The following is a 16,730-nucleotide window of genomic DNA, read 5'->3' on the forward strand; positions in this document are numbered from 1 at the left end:
CAACAGGGTGCAAGAGTATACTGAGAACGGGCAGCAGCTGAAATAGCCTGCCCTTCGGTGGGTCCCCGCTCAGATCTCAAGCTGGTTTTAACTCATCTTGTGCCATTACAGAGAGAACATCTCTGAAACATATCAGACTGGTCCCACCCATACGGGCAGTCCAGATCCGAAATGCCAGCAAGTTCCCTCTGCACAAGAGACACAGCAACCCCAGACGATCGTTTCAGCCTTGTTAGGCATCATCAGTGAGGCATAGCTGAAATCTCTCAAGGCACCGTGAGCAAGGGGTCCACGTCTGGATTACCCTTGAAACTTATGGAGAGCAAAAAAAAACAGGGAGCAAAAGAGTATACTCAATGAGAACTAAATACATAAATTAGTTCATTTGTATTGCTCAACTTGGGTTTTTTGGCTCGACAGTTTCTGATAAAGAGGAAGGAATTGGGAAAAGCTCCTTTGCTTCCCTCATCTACGGTTTGGGGCGTGAGGGTTTATTAAATGGAGAGAAGACTCTCATATTATCCACATCACTGAAAATACTGTTCCCTCCTACCACCCTGCCTTGTTCAAAGTCAGGGTGCAGTGAAAATTTTAAAAATTGTCGTCGTCCCCCAATCCCTTCTTTCCACATGGAGGGTTGAGAGGTTAATCATATAGTGTAACTGGGAGTGAGACTTCCATCTTGTCCCATTGTGTCTTTTGCATTTCGAACTATGGAATGCTTACTTTAAATAAGAAAAAAATGTGTATTTCCTCAACCCCCTAACAATGTCTGTCTACTGACATATGGTCTTGATATCTCCTCACTTCATGCGTGGAGATAAGTATTCAGTACATCTGAATAGAGAGGCATAAAATAATTTTTTTTCTTAACCCCCAACCTTGTATAATGAGGCTAATGAGTACTAAACTATTTCACACTTTATTTGAAAATTCCAGTTCAGAACTCCATTAAACCTCCCTCTAAATTCACCCACACAATGTGTTCAAGGATAAATTGGTTAAAACCAGCAAGTTTAAAAATATTCAAATTTTACTGTGCTTCTCGTAGAAATCCTATGCAGAATGTGTATGTAAAATTGCTCTTTGTTAAAAGGCATCTACATGTGATGTTATACCACAGTACGCTTTTGAACTGGGGATGGTTCTCTTGTGTAAATTATACGCAACTGAGGCCCAGGTTTGTCTTACAACAGATTCCTACAGCTGTCTTTTTGTTAGGAAAATAAAAAAAGATATTTCTGCATATAAATAATGAATATAGGATTGCTAGAAATAATTACACCAGTAACCACTTTGTTTATTTTCAGGGGATTAATTACACTTGAAAACAGAGCATATGTTTTGGAGCCACGGGCTGATTCCACAAGCCGTCACCTCTTTTACAAAGCGGAACATCTAAAACTGAATTCTGGGTCCTGCAGCCAGCATTTTAACCTTTCAGGCATTTCTATCATCGACACTTTAAAGTACTCTCAAGAATATTTAAAACGGGTAAATATGGAATCACATGTTTTTTTAATCTCCTCTCTTGTCAACCAACTTAAACCCTGTCTTATTTGATGCAAAACAAGCACGATTATATTTACATTATGAGGCATACATCAGATATTTTTTTGTTAAAAAATGTCCACATCAATATTCAATATTCAATACCGGCTCTGTGTATTTTTTTTTATTTTCGTACAAGCATTTGCAACTACCGTATTGGCACATACCTTTCAATCTATACAAGGCCCATCTACAGGTTATGTGGCACCAGTGGTGGAATAGAGTTGTTGAACCGCTTGAGTGGTATTTTTTTTTTTTTTTTTCATTGTGTCACTTTACCCCTCTTTGTTTTACTTTCTAACAACTTACCCCTTGGTGTGTATCTCCTAACCATGTACCTATCCCTTCATTGCCTCTTAACCTTTGTGCTGCTTAACCTTTCCTTACCCATTGTGTGTCTCGCTTAACCCTGCTTATTTACAGCATGTTGTGCCTTTTAATTCCTCTTACCACCTTGTGTCTCCTAAATTCGTTACCGCCATACTCCCTTGTGTTCATGCTACTGACCGCATCTGTGTGTGTGTGTGTGTGCATATATATGTATGTGTGTGTATATATATATATATATATATATATATATATGTATATGTGTGTGTGTGTATACATATATATATATTGTGTCTGTGTGTGTATGTGTATATGTATATGTGTGTGTATATGTATATATAATAGGATGGCAGGGCCGGTGCAAGGATTTTTGCCGCCCTAGGCAAAACAATATTGCTGCCACATTCGCTCCACCGTGGTCCCATATGTTTAACCCCACAAGATAAAACATTACCTTTCCTTGAAGGGTTAAACAAGCCTCTAGTAGCTGTCACACTGATAGCCACTAGAGGTGCATCCGCTACAAAGCCATGTTTAACTATATGAAGCGTTGAAAGTGCGTTGGGCTTGCCACTTATGTGCATCAAGTCCCCAATGCTCCTGTATGAGAAACATTGGGTTGGACCAGTGCAGTGGCAGATCCAGGGGGGGCAACGGGGCAATAATCTATGAGTGCCCCTCCCGAGATCAGGCTCTGGATCCGCCACTGAATCAGCATTTCACCATCGGTGACATTAAGTGAGCTTAGGAGACAAGCAGTGCAGAGGGAGTCGGTGCTTAATAAATGTAAGTAAGCCGCCTCCTTTTTTAAAAATGATTTTTTATGTTGGGGATTGAATCTATGTAGGGACAAAGACACTATAGTATTTCGAAATACAGGTTGTTGTTTTTTTTTTTTTATTCTTTATTTTTGATGTGCACACGATAACACACATGCTTGCGCTGCCACGACAGCTGATTTTGAATGTTTGCCCACTGACAAATGATCAGTCTATAATTTTAATGGTAGGTGTATTTTAACAGTGAGAGACAACAGTGATATACAGAATAACAAAAAAAATCTAGAAAAACGCATGGCAAAAAAGTCTTAAATTGATTTGCATGTCAATGAGTGAAATAAGTATTTGATCCCCTATCAATCAGCAAGATTTCTGTCTCGCAGGTAACGAACTGAGATTAGAAGCACTCTCTTAAAGGGAGCGCTCCTAATCTCGGCTCGTTACCTGTATAAAAGACACCTGTCCACAGAAGCAATCAATTAGATTCCAAACTCTCCACCATGGCTAGGCCAAAGAGCTGTCAAAGGATGTCAGGGACAAGATTGTAAACCTACACAGGGCTGGAATGGGCTACAAGACCATCGCCAAGCAGCTTGGTGAGAAGGTGACAACAGTTGGTGAGATTATTTGCAAATGGAAGAAACACAAAATAACTGTCAGTCTCCGTTGGTCTTGTGCTCCATGCAAGATCTCATCTCGTGGGGTTTCAATGATCATGAGAACGGTGAGGAATCATCCCAGAACTACATGGAAGGATCTTGATAATGATCTCAAGGCAGCTGGGACTATAGTCACCAAGAAATCAATTGGTAATACACTATGCCATGAAGGACCCGCTTGGTCCCCCTCAAGAAAGCACATGTACAGGCCCATCTGAAGTTTGCCAATGAACATCTGAATGATTCAGAGGAGAATTGGGTTGAAAGTGTTGTGGTTTGGAGGAGGAGGAATGCTACCTATGACCCCAAGAACACCATCCCCACCATCAAACATGGAGGTGGAAACATTATGCTTTGGGGGTGTTTATCTGCTAAGGGGGCAGGACAACTGCACTGCATCAAAGGGACAATGGACCGTCAAACCGTCAAATCTTGGGTGAGAACCTCCTTCCCTCAGCCAAAATGGGTTGTGGATGGGTATTCCAGCATGACAATGACCTAAAAAACACAGCCAAGGCAACAAAGGAGTGGCTCAAGAAGAAGCACCTTAAGACCATAATCCCAAAGAAAGTCTCTGGAGGGAGCTGAAGGTTCGAGTTGCCAAATGTCAGCCTCGAAACCTTAATGACTTGGAGAGGATCTGCAAAGAGGAGTGGGACAAAATACCTCCTGTGTGCAAACTTGGTGGCCAACTACAAGAAACATCTGACCTCTGTTATTGCCATCCTCTGGCGACCAATAGTCGCCTAACAAGCAGGAAGTGCCTCTAGAGGCTGTGTGATTAACATTGCAGGGTTAAGGGGACAGGGCCACTGCACCCAGACCACTTGAATGAGCTGAAGTAGTCTGGGTGCCTATAGTGTTCCTTATTATTTGCATATGTTTTCATGTATGTTCTAATTAGTGCATGCAATAAGAATAAGGGTCATTTACAGACAGGACTATCTCTTCAAATTTAGGAACTGCATTTATATTATGTTCAGATTGTGTATCACTTTAAAAGTTTAGTAGCAGGAATAATTAAGGCATAAGGAGAGCTATTATGTTTAACTCACAACGGAGAATCTGCTACATTTTGCAAACCACCAGTCCTATCGATAAAACTAATCATGGAACTCCACGAAATTCTAATACCCATCTGCCCAGCTTTCACTGTTTAGAATAATGCAAGTAAAATCCTTAAACATACTTTGGGAAGAATCTTTAGGACACAACATGTACGTTAAAACCTGGGATCTCCCTTCATTAAACCAACATTTGGCACTCTCCATGTAATGTTATTTGGCACGTGTTTATGCAGCAGTCAGGATGAATATGTTAGATACTCACGTAGCAGTTGTAAATGAGTGGGATTAGAGACAAAACATTTGTGTTTTTCTATGAATTCTGAATCCCAGTGCCTAGAACCCTTATTTAAACGCTTGCTTTGCTCTGAATCTTGGCAAGAACCTGGTTTATGATCTCCAAGGTTGAACTGATTAGAAACATCTTTTTTTTGGTGTCTGTCTATAAATCCCTCTGTAGTCTATGGCTGTATATGCAGTGCTGGAGGAACATAAGAATCAAACAGCGAGCTGGGTATTGCAAAATATTTTGGGAAGTTTAGTTCCAATAATTTTGGGAGGTGCAGTTGGTCAACTCTTACTAACAATATGCATTGAAGCCCAAATCAGAAGTTTGTTTAAGTATATTCTATTAATTGATTTTTATATTTTTTTTAGTGGTTATTTCTTTTTTTGTTTGTTTTTTGATGGATTGGGATTTTTATTTAATTTTTTTTTAAATTCCTCATTGAAATGGTGACTTGACAACCATATTGCAAAAACAGAAAATAATAGTTTGATTTTCTAACTTTCCCACTTTGGCATAAATGTAGCATTTTGTGTATCACTAGTAAAATTCCATATACATATGTTTTGTATTTTGAGACTTTAAAACAACACTGAATATATTTATTTATAATATTGACATGTTTTTTTATATTCTTGGGTCCCCCTGTAAAAGGGTAAAACAAAATACCAGTAAATACTTGTTTTATCCAGTACTATCCCAATTTCTGCACTGGAGCCACTGCTTTTGTTGTGTGGCGATCACCTTTACGGATGATCTCGGACCCTGATTGTACAGGGTTGAGAAATACGTTTGCAATTGTGATTGCATGTATGACTATGGCGGTTTCTCTATGTCTCTGTATGTGTTTGTCTGTATGACTGTATGTTTGTGTCTGAATGTCACTGTATTACTGTATCTGTTGGTATCTGTCTGTGTGTGTGTCTCGATGACTGGATCTGTATGTCTTTGTATGCCTGTGTCTCTGTATTCCTGTGTCTGTATGTTTATATCTGTACGTCACTGTATGACTGTATGACTGCATGTATGTTTCTGTATGTTATTGTCTGCCTGTGTGTGTATTTCTCTGTATGACAGCGTACCAGTATGTGTAGATTATATGACTGTGTTTGATTGTGTGCCGTTTATGAGTGTGTATATTTCTTTGTACTGTGTGCCTGGATAACTGTCTGTGTGTTTGTGTCTTTTTGCATGCATATCTATACACAGGGAGGAAAGAGTAGCACAAAGCGACTGGGGTGGAAGGGACACATAAAGGTGATGGGATAGGAAGAGAAACAAAAAAGGGAAACAAAAAAGAGCCACATAAATAGGCTGTAGGAGGAAGAGCCACACAAATTGTCTGGAAGGGAGAAAGAGACACAGAAATGGGACAGAGCAGAAGAAAGAGCAACATAAATTGGCTGGAAAGGATAAAGGGACACAGAAATGAGACAGAGTGGGAGAAATGGATCAGAAATGCGACTGGGGGTGGAAAGGGAAACCGAAATGGGACTGGGAGAGAAATACATACAACAGGGATGGGCGGAGTAAGAGAGACATAACGGGGCTGGTGGGAGTGTGCGACTCACAAAGGGGCTGATGGGGTAGTAAGAGAAACAAAAAAGGTCTGAGGGAAGTAAGAGCTTCACAAGGGGGGTTAAGATACACTAAATTGGATGTAACACACATAAATGGGCTAAAGGGGGTAAGCCATTCAAAAGAAGGGATAAGAAACACAAAAGGGGGTAAGCCATTCAAAAGAAGGGATAAGAAACAGATTAGGGGGGCGGGGCCTGACCGGGGAGCCGAGCAGACACGCTTTTCGTGAGCTCCCGAGACTGGGCCCGATTTTCGGCGGAAAACGAGGGGAAACCCACCCAATCTGGACCCTCAGCACACCAAACTGTGTGGCACACAAACTGGCACTGAGACAACAGGGGTACAGAGGGGCACTTTACAGACTCACTAACCCGCTGGGAATACGGACTGGGACCTTGGGGCCTACAACGCATGGTGGTGAGGAGAGACGGCCGCTCTCCCAACCTACCAAACCAAGCGGCACCCGCAGCATCGGGCCCCTCTACCCCCCCCCCCCCCCCCCCGGGACCAGTGTGGGTTATCCTGGTCCATTCCAGCAAATATCTCAAGCCAAACTTAGGTGCAACAGAAGTAAGCTGCCAAACGCACGAGACACAAAGACAAGCAGACGCACATAAAATGGCGACCACTGGCCATGCTGCAGAGCACGCTCCCACTCAGCCTCTACATGAGCGACTGGACGCACTGTTCCGCCGATTCTGGGAGAAGCTGAACAGCCGGACGGCACGCCTTACCCCGCAACACGGAGAGGAGGTGAGGCGGTCTCAGATAGAGAGGCAGGGCGGGCTGACCCCGAGAAAAGCCGCTGTGCACCGACAGACGACCCACCCATCCAGGCAGGGGAACAGAAGGAGACCCCCTCCTATACACCGGCCACACCGCAGGAGAGCCGCCCGCCGCTGGCGGCGGTCTACCACCTGGCCCTCCGCAGCGCCCGTCATGGGAAAGACCCGGCCCCGAGTGGCAACCGAGTCCGTGGCCACATGGTGCGTACCCCACTTGCTGCCAGGAAAGAGGGAGAAGCCCCCTGCCGCAATCACCTCCACTCCCCGCTGACCCACCTGAAATATATGCCGGAATCCAGGACCAGAGAGATCCCGAACGGCCGACACGCGCCCGATCGCACTAAAAGAGCCATCAGAACGGGCATAGGGTGAGGCAAGCTGGACTTATACAGGCCCCGGCCTGCAACTAACAACTCAGCCCAAAGCGCAGAGACTAACCTTATACCGAACTGAACTATAGAACTTATTGCATGCCTCTTTTAGTGGTAATCAGACCAAACCGCACGTATCACATGCCACATCCCTACCAAGGGAATATACTCACCTGTCACAATCAGCAATTCACAGGCATCACACATACAGATAACGCACCAGCTTGAACCCGAGAATGCCCTGCTCAGCAAACTCAGATGGTGTAATTTCACTCACATGAATAGCGGTAAAACCTCAGCATGCTCACACATAGTATCACACTCCTGTGTTACTCTCCTTGTCACGCATTGTCGCAACTCGATCTAATGAATGTTTGTGCTCCACCACCTTAAGCAGCAATTTCACTATCATAACATAATAGCTTGTTATGCCCTTCTTTAATGACTGGCAATGTCACACCAGTTGACACACGGTTTAACTCACTTGTACATATAATGTTGGAATATTTAGAACCGTTTACGCACTGTTAACCTAACATGCTATATAATAGACCAAACAACCCTGAGATATTCTTGCTAGTAAGCCTGTTGTAAATTCTTAGCGAGTTTTAATCTATGCTATATTATGACAATCGCTCGCCTGTTACTGCTAAGAACATACGTTTACAGTCATAGAGGTGACAACTCCTTATAACGTTCTAGCCCACTATAAAAAAATGTTGTGCATAGTTACTTTCGCTATACCTAACGACTTGTCCTACAATATGATATATTTACTGCAAAGTATGCAAAGTCTTTTATTGTTATGCCTATGTTACGATGTGTTTATATGCCTACCTACACCTGCTGTTGTGGCGATGTAGGCATCTCTGTTCTCTCTAAGCACAAATAAAATAAAGATTGACAAAAAAAGAAACAGATTAAGGGCTAAAGATGGTAAGAAATTTAAAAGACACACAAATGAAATGCCAAAGGGGTGGCAAAATGCATCTTTGCCTGTGTAGCCAAAAACTTGTTGCACTGGGTCTGTAAATAAGGAAACATTCTGCTGAAAGAGATGAAAATATAACAAAGTTATATAAATAATAATAATATAAATAAAACACATTTGGGGGGGGGCAGTCTAAGCAGTATTATCCACTTTTGCTAAGTGTAATGTTTATGATGCCGAGGGGCTTTTTTATGTCAAACTGAGGGGTTTTTTTTTGTTTTGTTTTTTAACAAGAATCTGGGCTCTCCCCAACACCCAGAAACGTTTTCCCCATCCGACTTCGTAATGCGGAATTTACACTTCTGCATTATCAATATGAATGCCATAGAAAATTAAGAGCAATTAATTTAAGATAATGGTAATTTGATCATTTGGAGCTAAGATGCAGTAGTTATAGTGCTTAGAATTCTTGCAATCATTGAAAATTGGCCTTAGAATTCCAAATTATAGGTTAAAAAATAAGCTATCTGTGCTAGAGCGTCGCTTTCCTATGGGGAGCGCTAATGCGCATGCGCGGCATTGTCGTGCATGCGCATTAGGTCTCCTCGGCTGGTGGGCAGGATCAGTCTCACCCACCGGCCGACGGAGTCAGTAGGAGGAGCGGCGCGGAGGAGGAGACAGCGACGAGGGACATCGTCGCTGCCTCAGGTAAGTTACTGAAGGGGTTTTCACCCCTTCAGTAAACGGGGATTGGGGGGTGGGAGGGAGAGGGAAGCTGCAGTGCCAGGAAAATGGATTGTTTTCCTGGCACTGGAGATTCCCTTTAAGAGTAACGTTGTTTGCTATAAAAGGGGTTATTTATATTTCCACTGATTCTCTAGCAAGTGTAGCTGTGACAATGTAAATACAAGTTGATATGCTTACTCTGCATATAAATATCAGAATGGTAGAACGATGCATGCTAAATGCAAAATATGCACAAGAAAAACGAAATTGGAATAACTGGAAAAGTAGTAGTAGTATCTGTAAAATGTAGAAAGAATTGAAAAAGAGTAAAACATATCATATGGTTAAATCAAACAATCTAGTTCATCAATAATCACATACCTGCCAGCATTGGCATCCCATGAAACGGACCGCCGGTGGGCAGGAGGAAACGTGCCCTTCAGGGGTCCAACTGAAGAGTAGGCAGGTCAGTCTGGCATACACTATCACCTGCCAATCACCCAGGCTGGACCACAAAAACTCCCTGAGTGTAGCGCTTGCGTGTCTAATAATGACTTTGAGCTTTACTTTCTGGGGACAGTTACCTAGCGCACCTAAAAGCAGGACACCAGGATCAAAGTTGGGATGGCAGTACAGGACCTTAAAATATAATACTTCAAAGCGTATAGTCACTTATATGTAAGTTCTGCCTAAAGCAAGCCCACACTTTACGTTAAATTAAATTAAAAATGACTTATTTCAGAAATCTACAGAAACCAATTTACTAATTTTATCAGTTGTGTACCTTTTAGGTGTGCTATAGAGTTGTATAATCGACCGTTACAGTAAAGTAAGTGTCAGTATTATTTATATGTATTTTGCTAGGCTGCGTACCTGCTAGTAAGAATAGATTGTATCCAGCACCGATAAAAAGCTGTGAAATTGAGAAACTGATTCAGAGCATCATCGTATGCAAGCTTGCAACTGTATCAGAAAGAAAAATGTGCTTTGCCCTTTGAATGAAATAATATGCATTCATAACTCAGCTACTCGGTGATAAATACAGCCTGTAAAAGATTCATCAATCTACCTTTGTAAAGGTAAATTAGTGATTGGATTACTGTATCAGAACCTTGCCTCAGCACAGATCCCTAGCTCAGGAATTGTATTCACGCAAATAAGGGAGAAGCAGATGCATCACTTAAAATAGACAGTTTGACGCCCCCCTTCCCCCCTTCCCTCCCTCCCTCCCTCCCCACCTCCCCACCCACCCCCACATCCCCCTTCCATTTAAGTCATCTTTTTTAAAAAAGAGCCCAAAACAATTAACGGGACACATCAAGAACACATTTACCCCATATTTTATAATGCATTAAAGAGATAATGCATTCAAAAAATGCAACAACGGGGCGGGGCCTGACCGCCAACAGGATCAGACGTGCTCCGTCTGAGCTCCTGCTTCTAGGCCTGAGAATTGGTGCCAAACACAACCACTGGCCCATACTGGTGCCCACAGCAATTACCAGCAGCTAGGGTACACGGGAATACCACTCTAGACCCTGCCTGGCACTCCACAGCAACCCGACAAGGTCCGAAGCGCTCCGGAGCTTGAGCCGGGTAGGGACGGCCGCTCTCCCGGGTCTCCGACCGGTGTCTCGCTTACCCCCCCCTCTGGACCGGGGGGGTCATCCAGTGGCCACAACAACTACAGGCCTACCAAGACCCAGCGACGTCGCTACCACGACCAACGGCCTAAACATCTGACCAAAGATGCCGGACGCCATGCATGACGAAGGCAATGAGGGGCCCTATCACAACAGCCCAGCGCTCACAACGCGAACAGCTTACAGGTACAAACCAGCCTGCCACCCACATCAGCCAAGGATAAACCCCCAGCAAGGCGCCCTGACCTGACACCACCCGGGAAGCAATCTTGGACTCCTACTCTAGCCCCAAGGCAGGCCCGAAACGGGAGGGTGAGGCGGGTGCACAGCAAACCAGCACCTGCACTGAACTGGAACACACCGCAGACACATAGGCAAACACCTACACTCCAGACGTGCAGGGAAGCCGGTCTCCCATACAAAGAGCCGAACACCACTCTCTCACCAGCACAGAAAAAGCCACAAAGCACAGAGACAGCCGGTTTACAGCAGGACCTCACAACACCTTTAGAGGGCGTCAGCACAGCGGAGAAACAAGCATCAGTCCGGCTACACTACCCTACCGTCACCTCACCAGCGGTACACATGGAAGCGATGGACAATGCTATTAAGTCAAAGCGTGGTGTGGGATAACAGCTAGTATAGAGCTCCATGAAGCTGGACACCACGGGATAATACACTCCCTTACCTGCTTCAACATGGCTATTGCAGTAACAAGCAGACCATTGACACGGACGCTATTTGATACACCAGAGTAACCTGGAATATAGCTGTATTTTGTACCATGTCTTTGCTTAGCTTAGCTCACAGTTTACGTGCAATATATGATAGGGAGACCTTCTTAAAGGCACATACACCTCTGCCTCCCTGACCACGAGGTTTAGCTTGCCCCTGAGTCACACATACACCACACCACCCTGTTAAAGATGTGCAACTAGTTCTTACAATGGCCGCCTTGCCAGGCGCAGTCCTGTCATCCTGTAACCCACTGGATTAAGCTTTAATCGCACCACTCTATACATGTCAATCCTGAATTGCAATGTCAGACAGCTATCGATATGTTTAAACATGGTTAATATCATCTCATTTAACAAATGTGCATATAATCTTTCATACCCTTTTGATGTAAGCAATGAATATAAGCGTGAGGATTGCCGTCGGGGTACCCCACGCAAGTGGTACTGTTTTCTTGTGCACTGCAAAAATAAAAAATAAAAAAAAAATAAAAAAAATGCAACAACAAAAAAAAAACACAAAAAACAAACCAAACAAAACAAATGATAATATAAAGAAAAAAGACATATTTGCCTTAAAGCTAAGCATGATTTAACAGATTAAACTCCTCCCTCACCAGGAAGAGGATCCACCAATCAGGAGCCTCTACTTCTCCTCTTTTGGTTCTGATTTTATCCAATAAGCCCTTGTCCTGCAGGAATTTATCTGCTAGCTGCTGTTGCACTCATCACAATGAGTGAATATCCTTTGAAATGATAGCCGCCATACCAAGGATGCTATCCATTTGTATACAGTCTAGTTTAGAGTTTTGTTAACCAAGCTTATTGCACTGATAGTCAGGCCCTGTGGGTAGTGTCTCTGCTCTCTGGGGAGCGTCTGGCGTTTATACCTACTTGTACATGCAGAAAGCTTATACAGGTTTGAAGAAATTGACATGGCAAACGTGGAACTGAAAACTTTCTTTGTTGTGTTAGACAGGGAGCTGGCCTTTAGCACCAGCAACTTTCCTAAATTGTTAAAAAAAAAAAAAATAGTGGTAATCTATGCAATCTTACAAAGTTGTTATGGTGCTTGGAAAAAACCTTTATTAGTAAAAAAGATTTTATTATGAATAATATTGTACCAGTACTTGCAGATGTTACAAGATGGTAAATAGATGACTGCACAATATGGTAAAATTCTTCCCCCTCTCTTTAAAGTATAGGACCTGACTTTTCCCCCCATCCGAATTTTTATTAGTTTTTAAATTTTGGAAATATTCTACCCTGGCTTCTTAATCTATGTTTGACCAATTTCTTTTAAAAACATATAACACACAGTTTAGTTTATAAACTCCGTTTTGATCCTGAATGGATTTACGTTTCTAATCCCGATGATCATTGTTTTGCAAAGGAATTGTAGAAATACAATAAGATTGAAAGAACAATAAATAATAACTGTACGGTTTAAAGACCCTATCTACATAGAGCATAAGACTTGTTTTGTTGTGTTTTTTCTTATATAAAGTATATAAATTAGCAATATAAAAGTGTGTTCTTGAAGAAGATAGACATTGTATATTGCAGATAATACAGTTAAGATACGCAGCAATAAAACAATACTATTTTACAAACTGTAAACATTTTTTTAAAAATAAACTAATTGGGAAGAAGGCAACCTTATGAACGCAAATAGAAACCCCAAAATATAGATTACGTATCAATTTAATTGGAAAATAATCCAAGCAAATTGTAAATATATGTGTCTGTTTAATTGTAGTATACCTTTTACAGTCTAAATATTTGAAACTTCCTTTATTGTTTTTTTTTTATTAAACAGGAAATTGTAAAGAGTCATAAATAGCGATAAAAATAACATACGTTGAGTATATTTCCAGTTCTGACTGTTTTGAGTTAAAATAAAGTGCAATCTCTTATGTTCATTTTTCCTCTGTACCTGGGTTAGTGATTACCCTCATTTGGGGATTAAAACTCACCTAGAATTGTGTGACCCCCATGTTGGTTAGAGGTATTTGCATACTTGGTAACTCGGGGCATCAAACTTAATCATCTAAAATTATGAGAATACGTATCAGGGAAACATATTTTGTTATGCTTTAATGACTACAATTACGTCATTATTAAGTGATGAGTCCATTTTAATAAACCTAACCAACTACCTCTTAAATGTATGTATTTTATATTGAGGTATAAAGAAGTGTAAACTAAACAGACAGATACTCTTCAGCTCCCCAGCCTACAATCTGTATTTAGCCTAAAGTGAACTCTGTAAAGCTGGCTGGAATTCAGTAGAATTCTCTAACAACAAGGCAAGAAAACTGCTCGTAGTCAATAGGTCTCCGAGAGCAGAATAGAAGAGCAGACTCTGGGCTGCATCGAGTGTTTTAGTCTTATTATTTAGGCAGTTTCCTAGTTCACTTAGACCAGTGTTCCCCAACCCCCGGGCCGCGGACCGGTACCGGTCCGTGGATCAAACGGTACCGGGCCGCCCAGGGGTGTGCGAGCCTGCCGGCTAATGCAGGGCTGGCATTGCCCAAGTGCCAGCCCTGCAATGTGCCTGCGGACCGGAGGGGAGATCAGAGATCTCCCTCCCCGGTCTGCAGGCACGGTGCTGGCAGCCGGCAGGGGAGGGAGAGAGGACCCAGGAGCTCTTACCTGCAGCTCCTCCGGGTCCTCCTCTCGCGAGATTTGGAGCGTTGCCGCGGTAACCACGGCAACGCTCCAAATCTCGCGAGAGTGAACTCTAGCCCTGTAACTGGGCTAGAGTTCATCTCACCACCACCGGACCACCAGGGAATCCCCACCGGACCACCAGGGACTAAGAAATGTCCCCCCTCCTCCCAGTAAAGGTAAGAAGGGAGGGGGGACATCAATATATTATATTTAATTAAATAAAAAGCCTCCCTACCCTCCTTACTCCCCATACACACACTGCCCCCATACACACACTGCCCCACAAACACTCCACCATACACACACTACACACACTGCCCCCAAACACTGCTCCCATACACACACTACACACACTGCCCCCATACACACACTGCAAACACTGCCCCCATACACACACTACACACACTGCCCCACAAACACTGCCCCATACACACACTACACACACTGCCCCCAAACACTGCCCCATACACACACTGCCCCGCAAACACTGCCCCCCATACACACACCGCCCCAAACACACACACACTGCAACTCTCACACACACTGCCACCCTCACATACACACTGCACCGCTCACACACACATACACACAATTTTGAGTCTATGTCTTTATGTGACTGTGTTTGTGATTTTCTGACTATGTATGTGTCTGCGTGTTTTTTTAATATATGTGACTGTTTTTTTTTTTTTGTCTTATTAAATCAAAACAAGTGGGCCACGCGGCGATAAAAAGGTTGGGGAGCACTGACTTAGACAATAACTACATGTGCACCACTCGGTGGGCGACATACATCTCCAGGCTTGCTCAATATTGGCTATTTAAAATCATTCAAATCATTTGCTGGGAGATGAGCTGGGGAGGCATTATGGTTCCTTCTCACAGCGCTTATCCCAGCACATCTGCCCATTGTAGTAATGGGCAGATCATGTTCCATGGCTGGCTGATTTGAGGATGAGGGTCCTTGTACAGAGCCTCACATGCCAGAATTCCTGACAACTAATTTATGTACTAAGCCCTGCAAGAGTTCTTAAGGCTGTGCACTTAAGGAAGTTGTAAAACACGCTTTCCTGAGACAGGAAGAGTCACTGCATGAGTTCCACATTTAAAGGGGTTAAAAGCATTTGGCCTGACATTACCTACCCCCCCTCCCATCTGAAACTTGCACAAATACCTTGCAAAGTGTACACACACAGGACACCAAGCAATACACAAATAAAGTGCATGCACAGGACACCAAGCAATACACAAATTCAGTGCAGGCACAGGACATCAAGCAATACACAAATAAAGTGCATGCACAGGACACCAAGCAATACACAAATAAAGTGCATGCACAGGACACCAAGCAATACACAAATAAAGTGCATGCACAGGACACCAAGCAATACACAAATAAAGTGCATGATCAGGACACCAACCAATACACAAATAAAGTGCATGCACAGGACACCAAGCAATACACAAATAAAGTGCATGCACAGGACACCAAGCAATACACAAATAAAGTGCATGCACAGGACACCAAGCAATACACAAATAAAGTGCATGCACAGGACACCAAGCAATACACAAATAAAGTGCATGATCAGGACACCAACCAATACACAAATAAAGTGCATGCACAGGACACCAAGCAATACACAAATAAAGTGCATGCACAGGACACCAAGCAATACACAAATAAAGTGCATGCACAGGACACCAAGCAATACACAAATAAAGTGCATGCACAGGACACCAAGCAATACACAAATAAAGTGCATGCACAGGACACCAACCAATATACAAATAAAGTGCATGCACAGGACACCAACCAATACACAAATAAAGTGCATGCACAGGACACCAAGCAATACACAAATAAAGTGCATGCACAGGACACCAACCAATACACAAATAAAGTGCATGCACAGGACACCAACCAATACACAAATAAAGTGCATGCACAGAACACCAACCAATACACAGAGTGGATGCACAGGGCACCAACCAATACACAAATAAAGTGCATGCACAGGACACCAACCAATACACAAATAAAGTGCATGCACAGGACACCAAGCAATACACAAATAAAGTGCATGCACAGGACACCAAGCAATACACAAATAAAGTGCATGCACAGGACACCAAGCAATACACAAATAAAGTGCATGCACAGGACACCAAGCAATACACAAATAAAGTGCATGCACAGGACACCAACCAATATACAAATAAAGTGCATGCACAGGACACCAACCAATACACAAATAAAGTGCATGCACAGGACACCAAGCAATACACAAATAAAGTGCATGCACAGGACACCAACCAATACACAAATAAAGTGCATGCACAGGACACCAACCAATACACAAATAAAGTGCATGCACAGAACACCAACCAATACACAGAGTGGATGCACAGGGCACCAACCAATACACAAATAAAGTGCATGCATAGGGCACCAACCAATACACAAATAAAGGGCATACACAGGACACCAACCAATGCACAAATAAAGTGCATGCACAGGACACCAACCAATACACAGAGTGGATGCACAGGGCACCAACCAATACACAAATAAAGTGCATGCATAGGGCACCAACCAATTCACAAATAAAGTGCATGCACA

General features: G+C 42.9%; 1 protein-coding gene across 2 annotated transcripts in view; it reads left to right on the forward strand.

Moving 5' to 3' along the window:
- Positions 1 to 16,730, forward strand: part of ADAM12 (ADAM metallopeptidase domain 12) — a 532,069-nt gene that overhangs the window by 295,116 nt on the left and 220,223 nt on the right. For both annotated transcript variants that reach the window (XM_063434720.1, XM_063434721.1), the window contains exon 6: positions 1,311 to 1,494. In XM_063434720.1, coding sequence (XP_063290790.1) covers positions 1,311 to 1,494 — 184 coding nt within the window. The remainder of the gene's footprint in view (positions 1 to 1,310; positions 1,495 to 16,730) is intronic.

The sequence above is a fragment of the Pelobates fuscus genome, chromosome 10, assembly GCF_036172605.1.
Source record: "Pelobates fuscus isolate aPelFus1 chromosome 10, aPelFus1.pri, whole genome shotgun sequence".
NCBI classification, from domain to species: domain Eukaryota; kingdom Metazoa; phylum Chordata; class Amphibia; order Anura; family Pelobatidae; genus Pelobates; species Pelobates fuscus.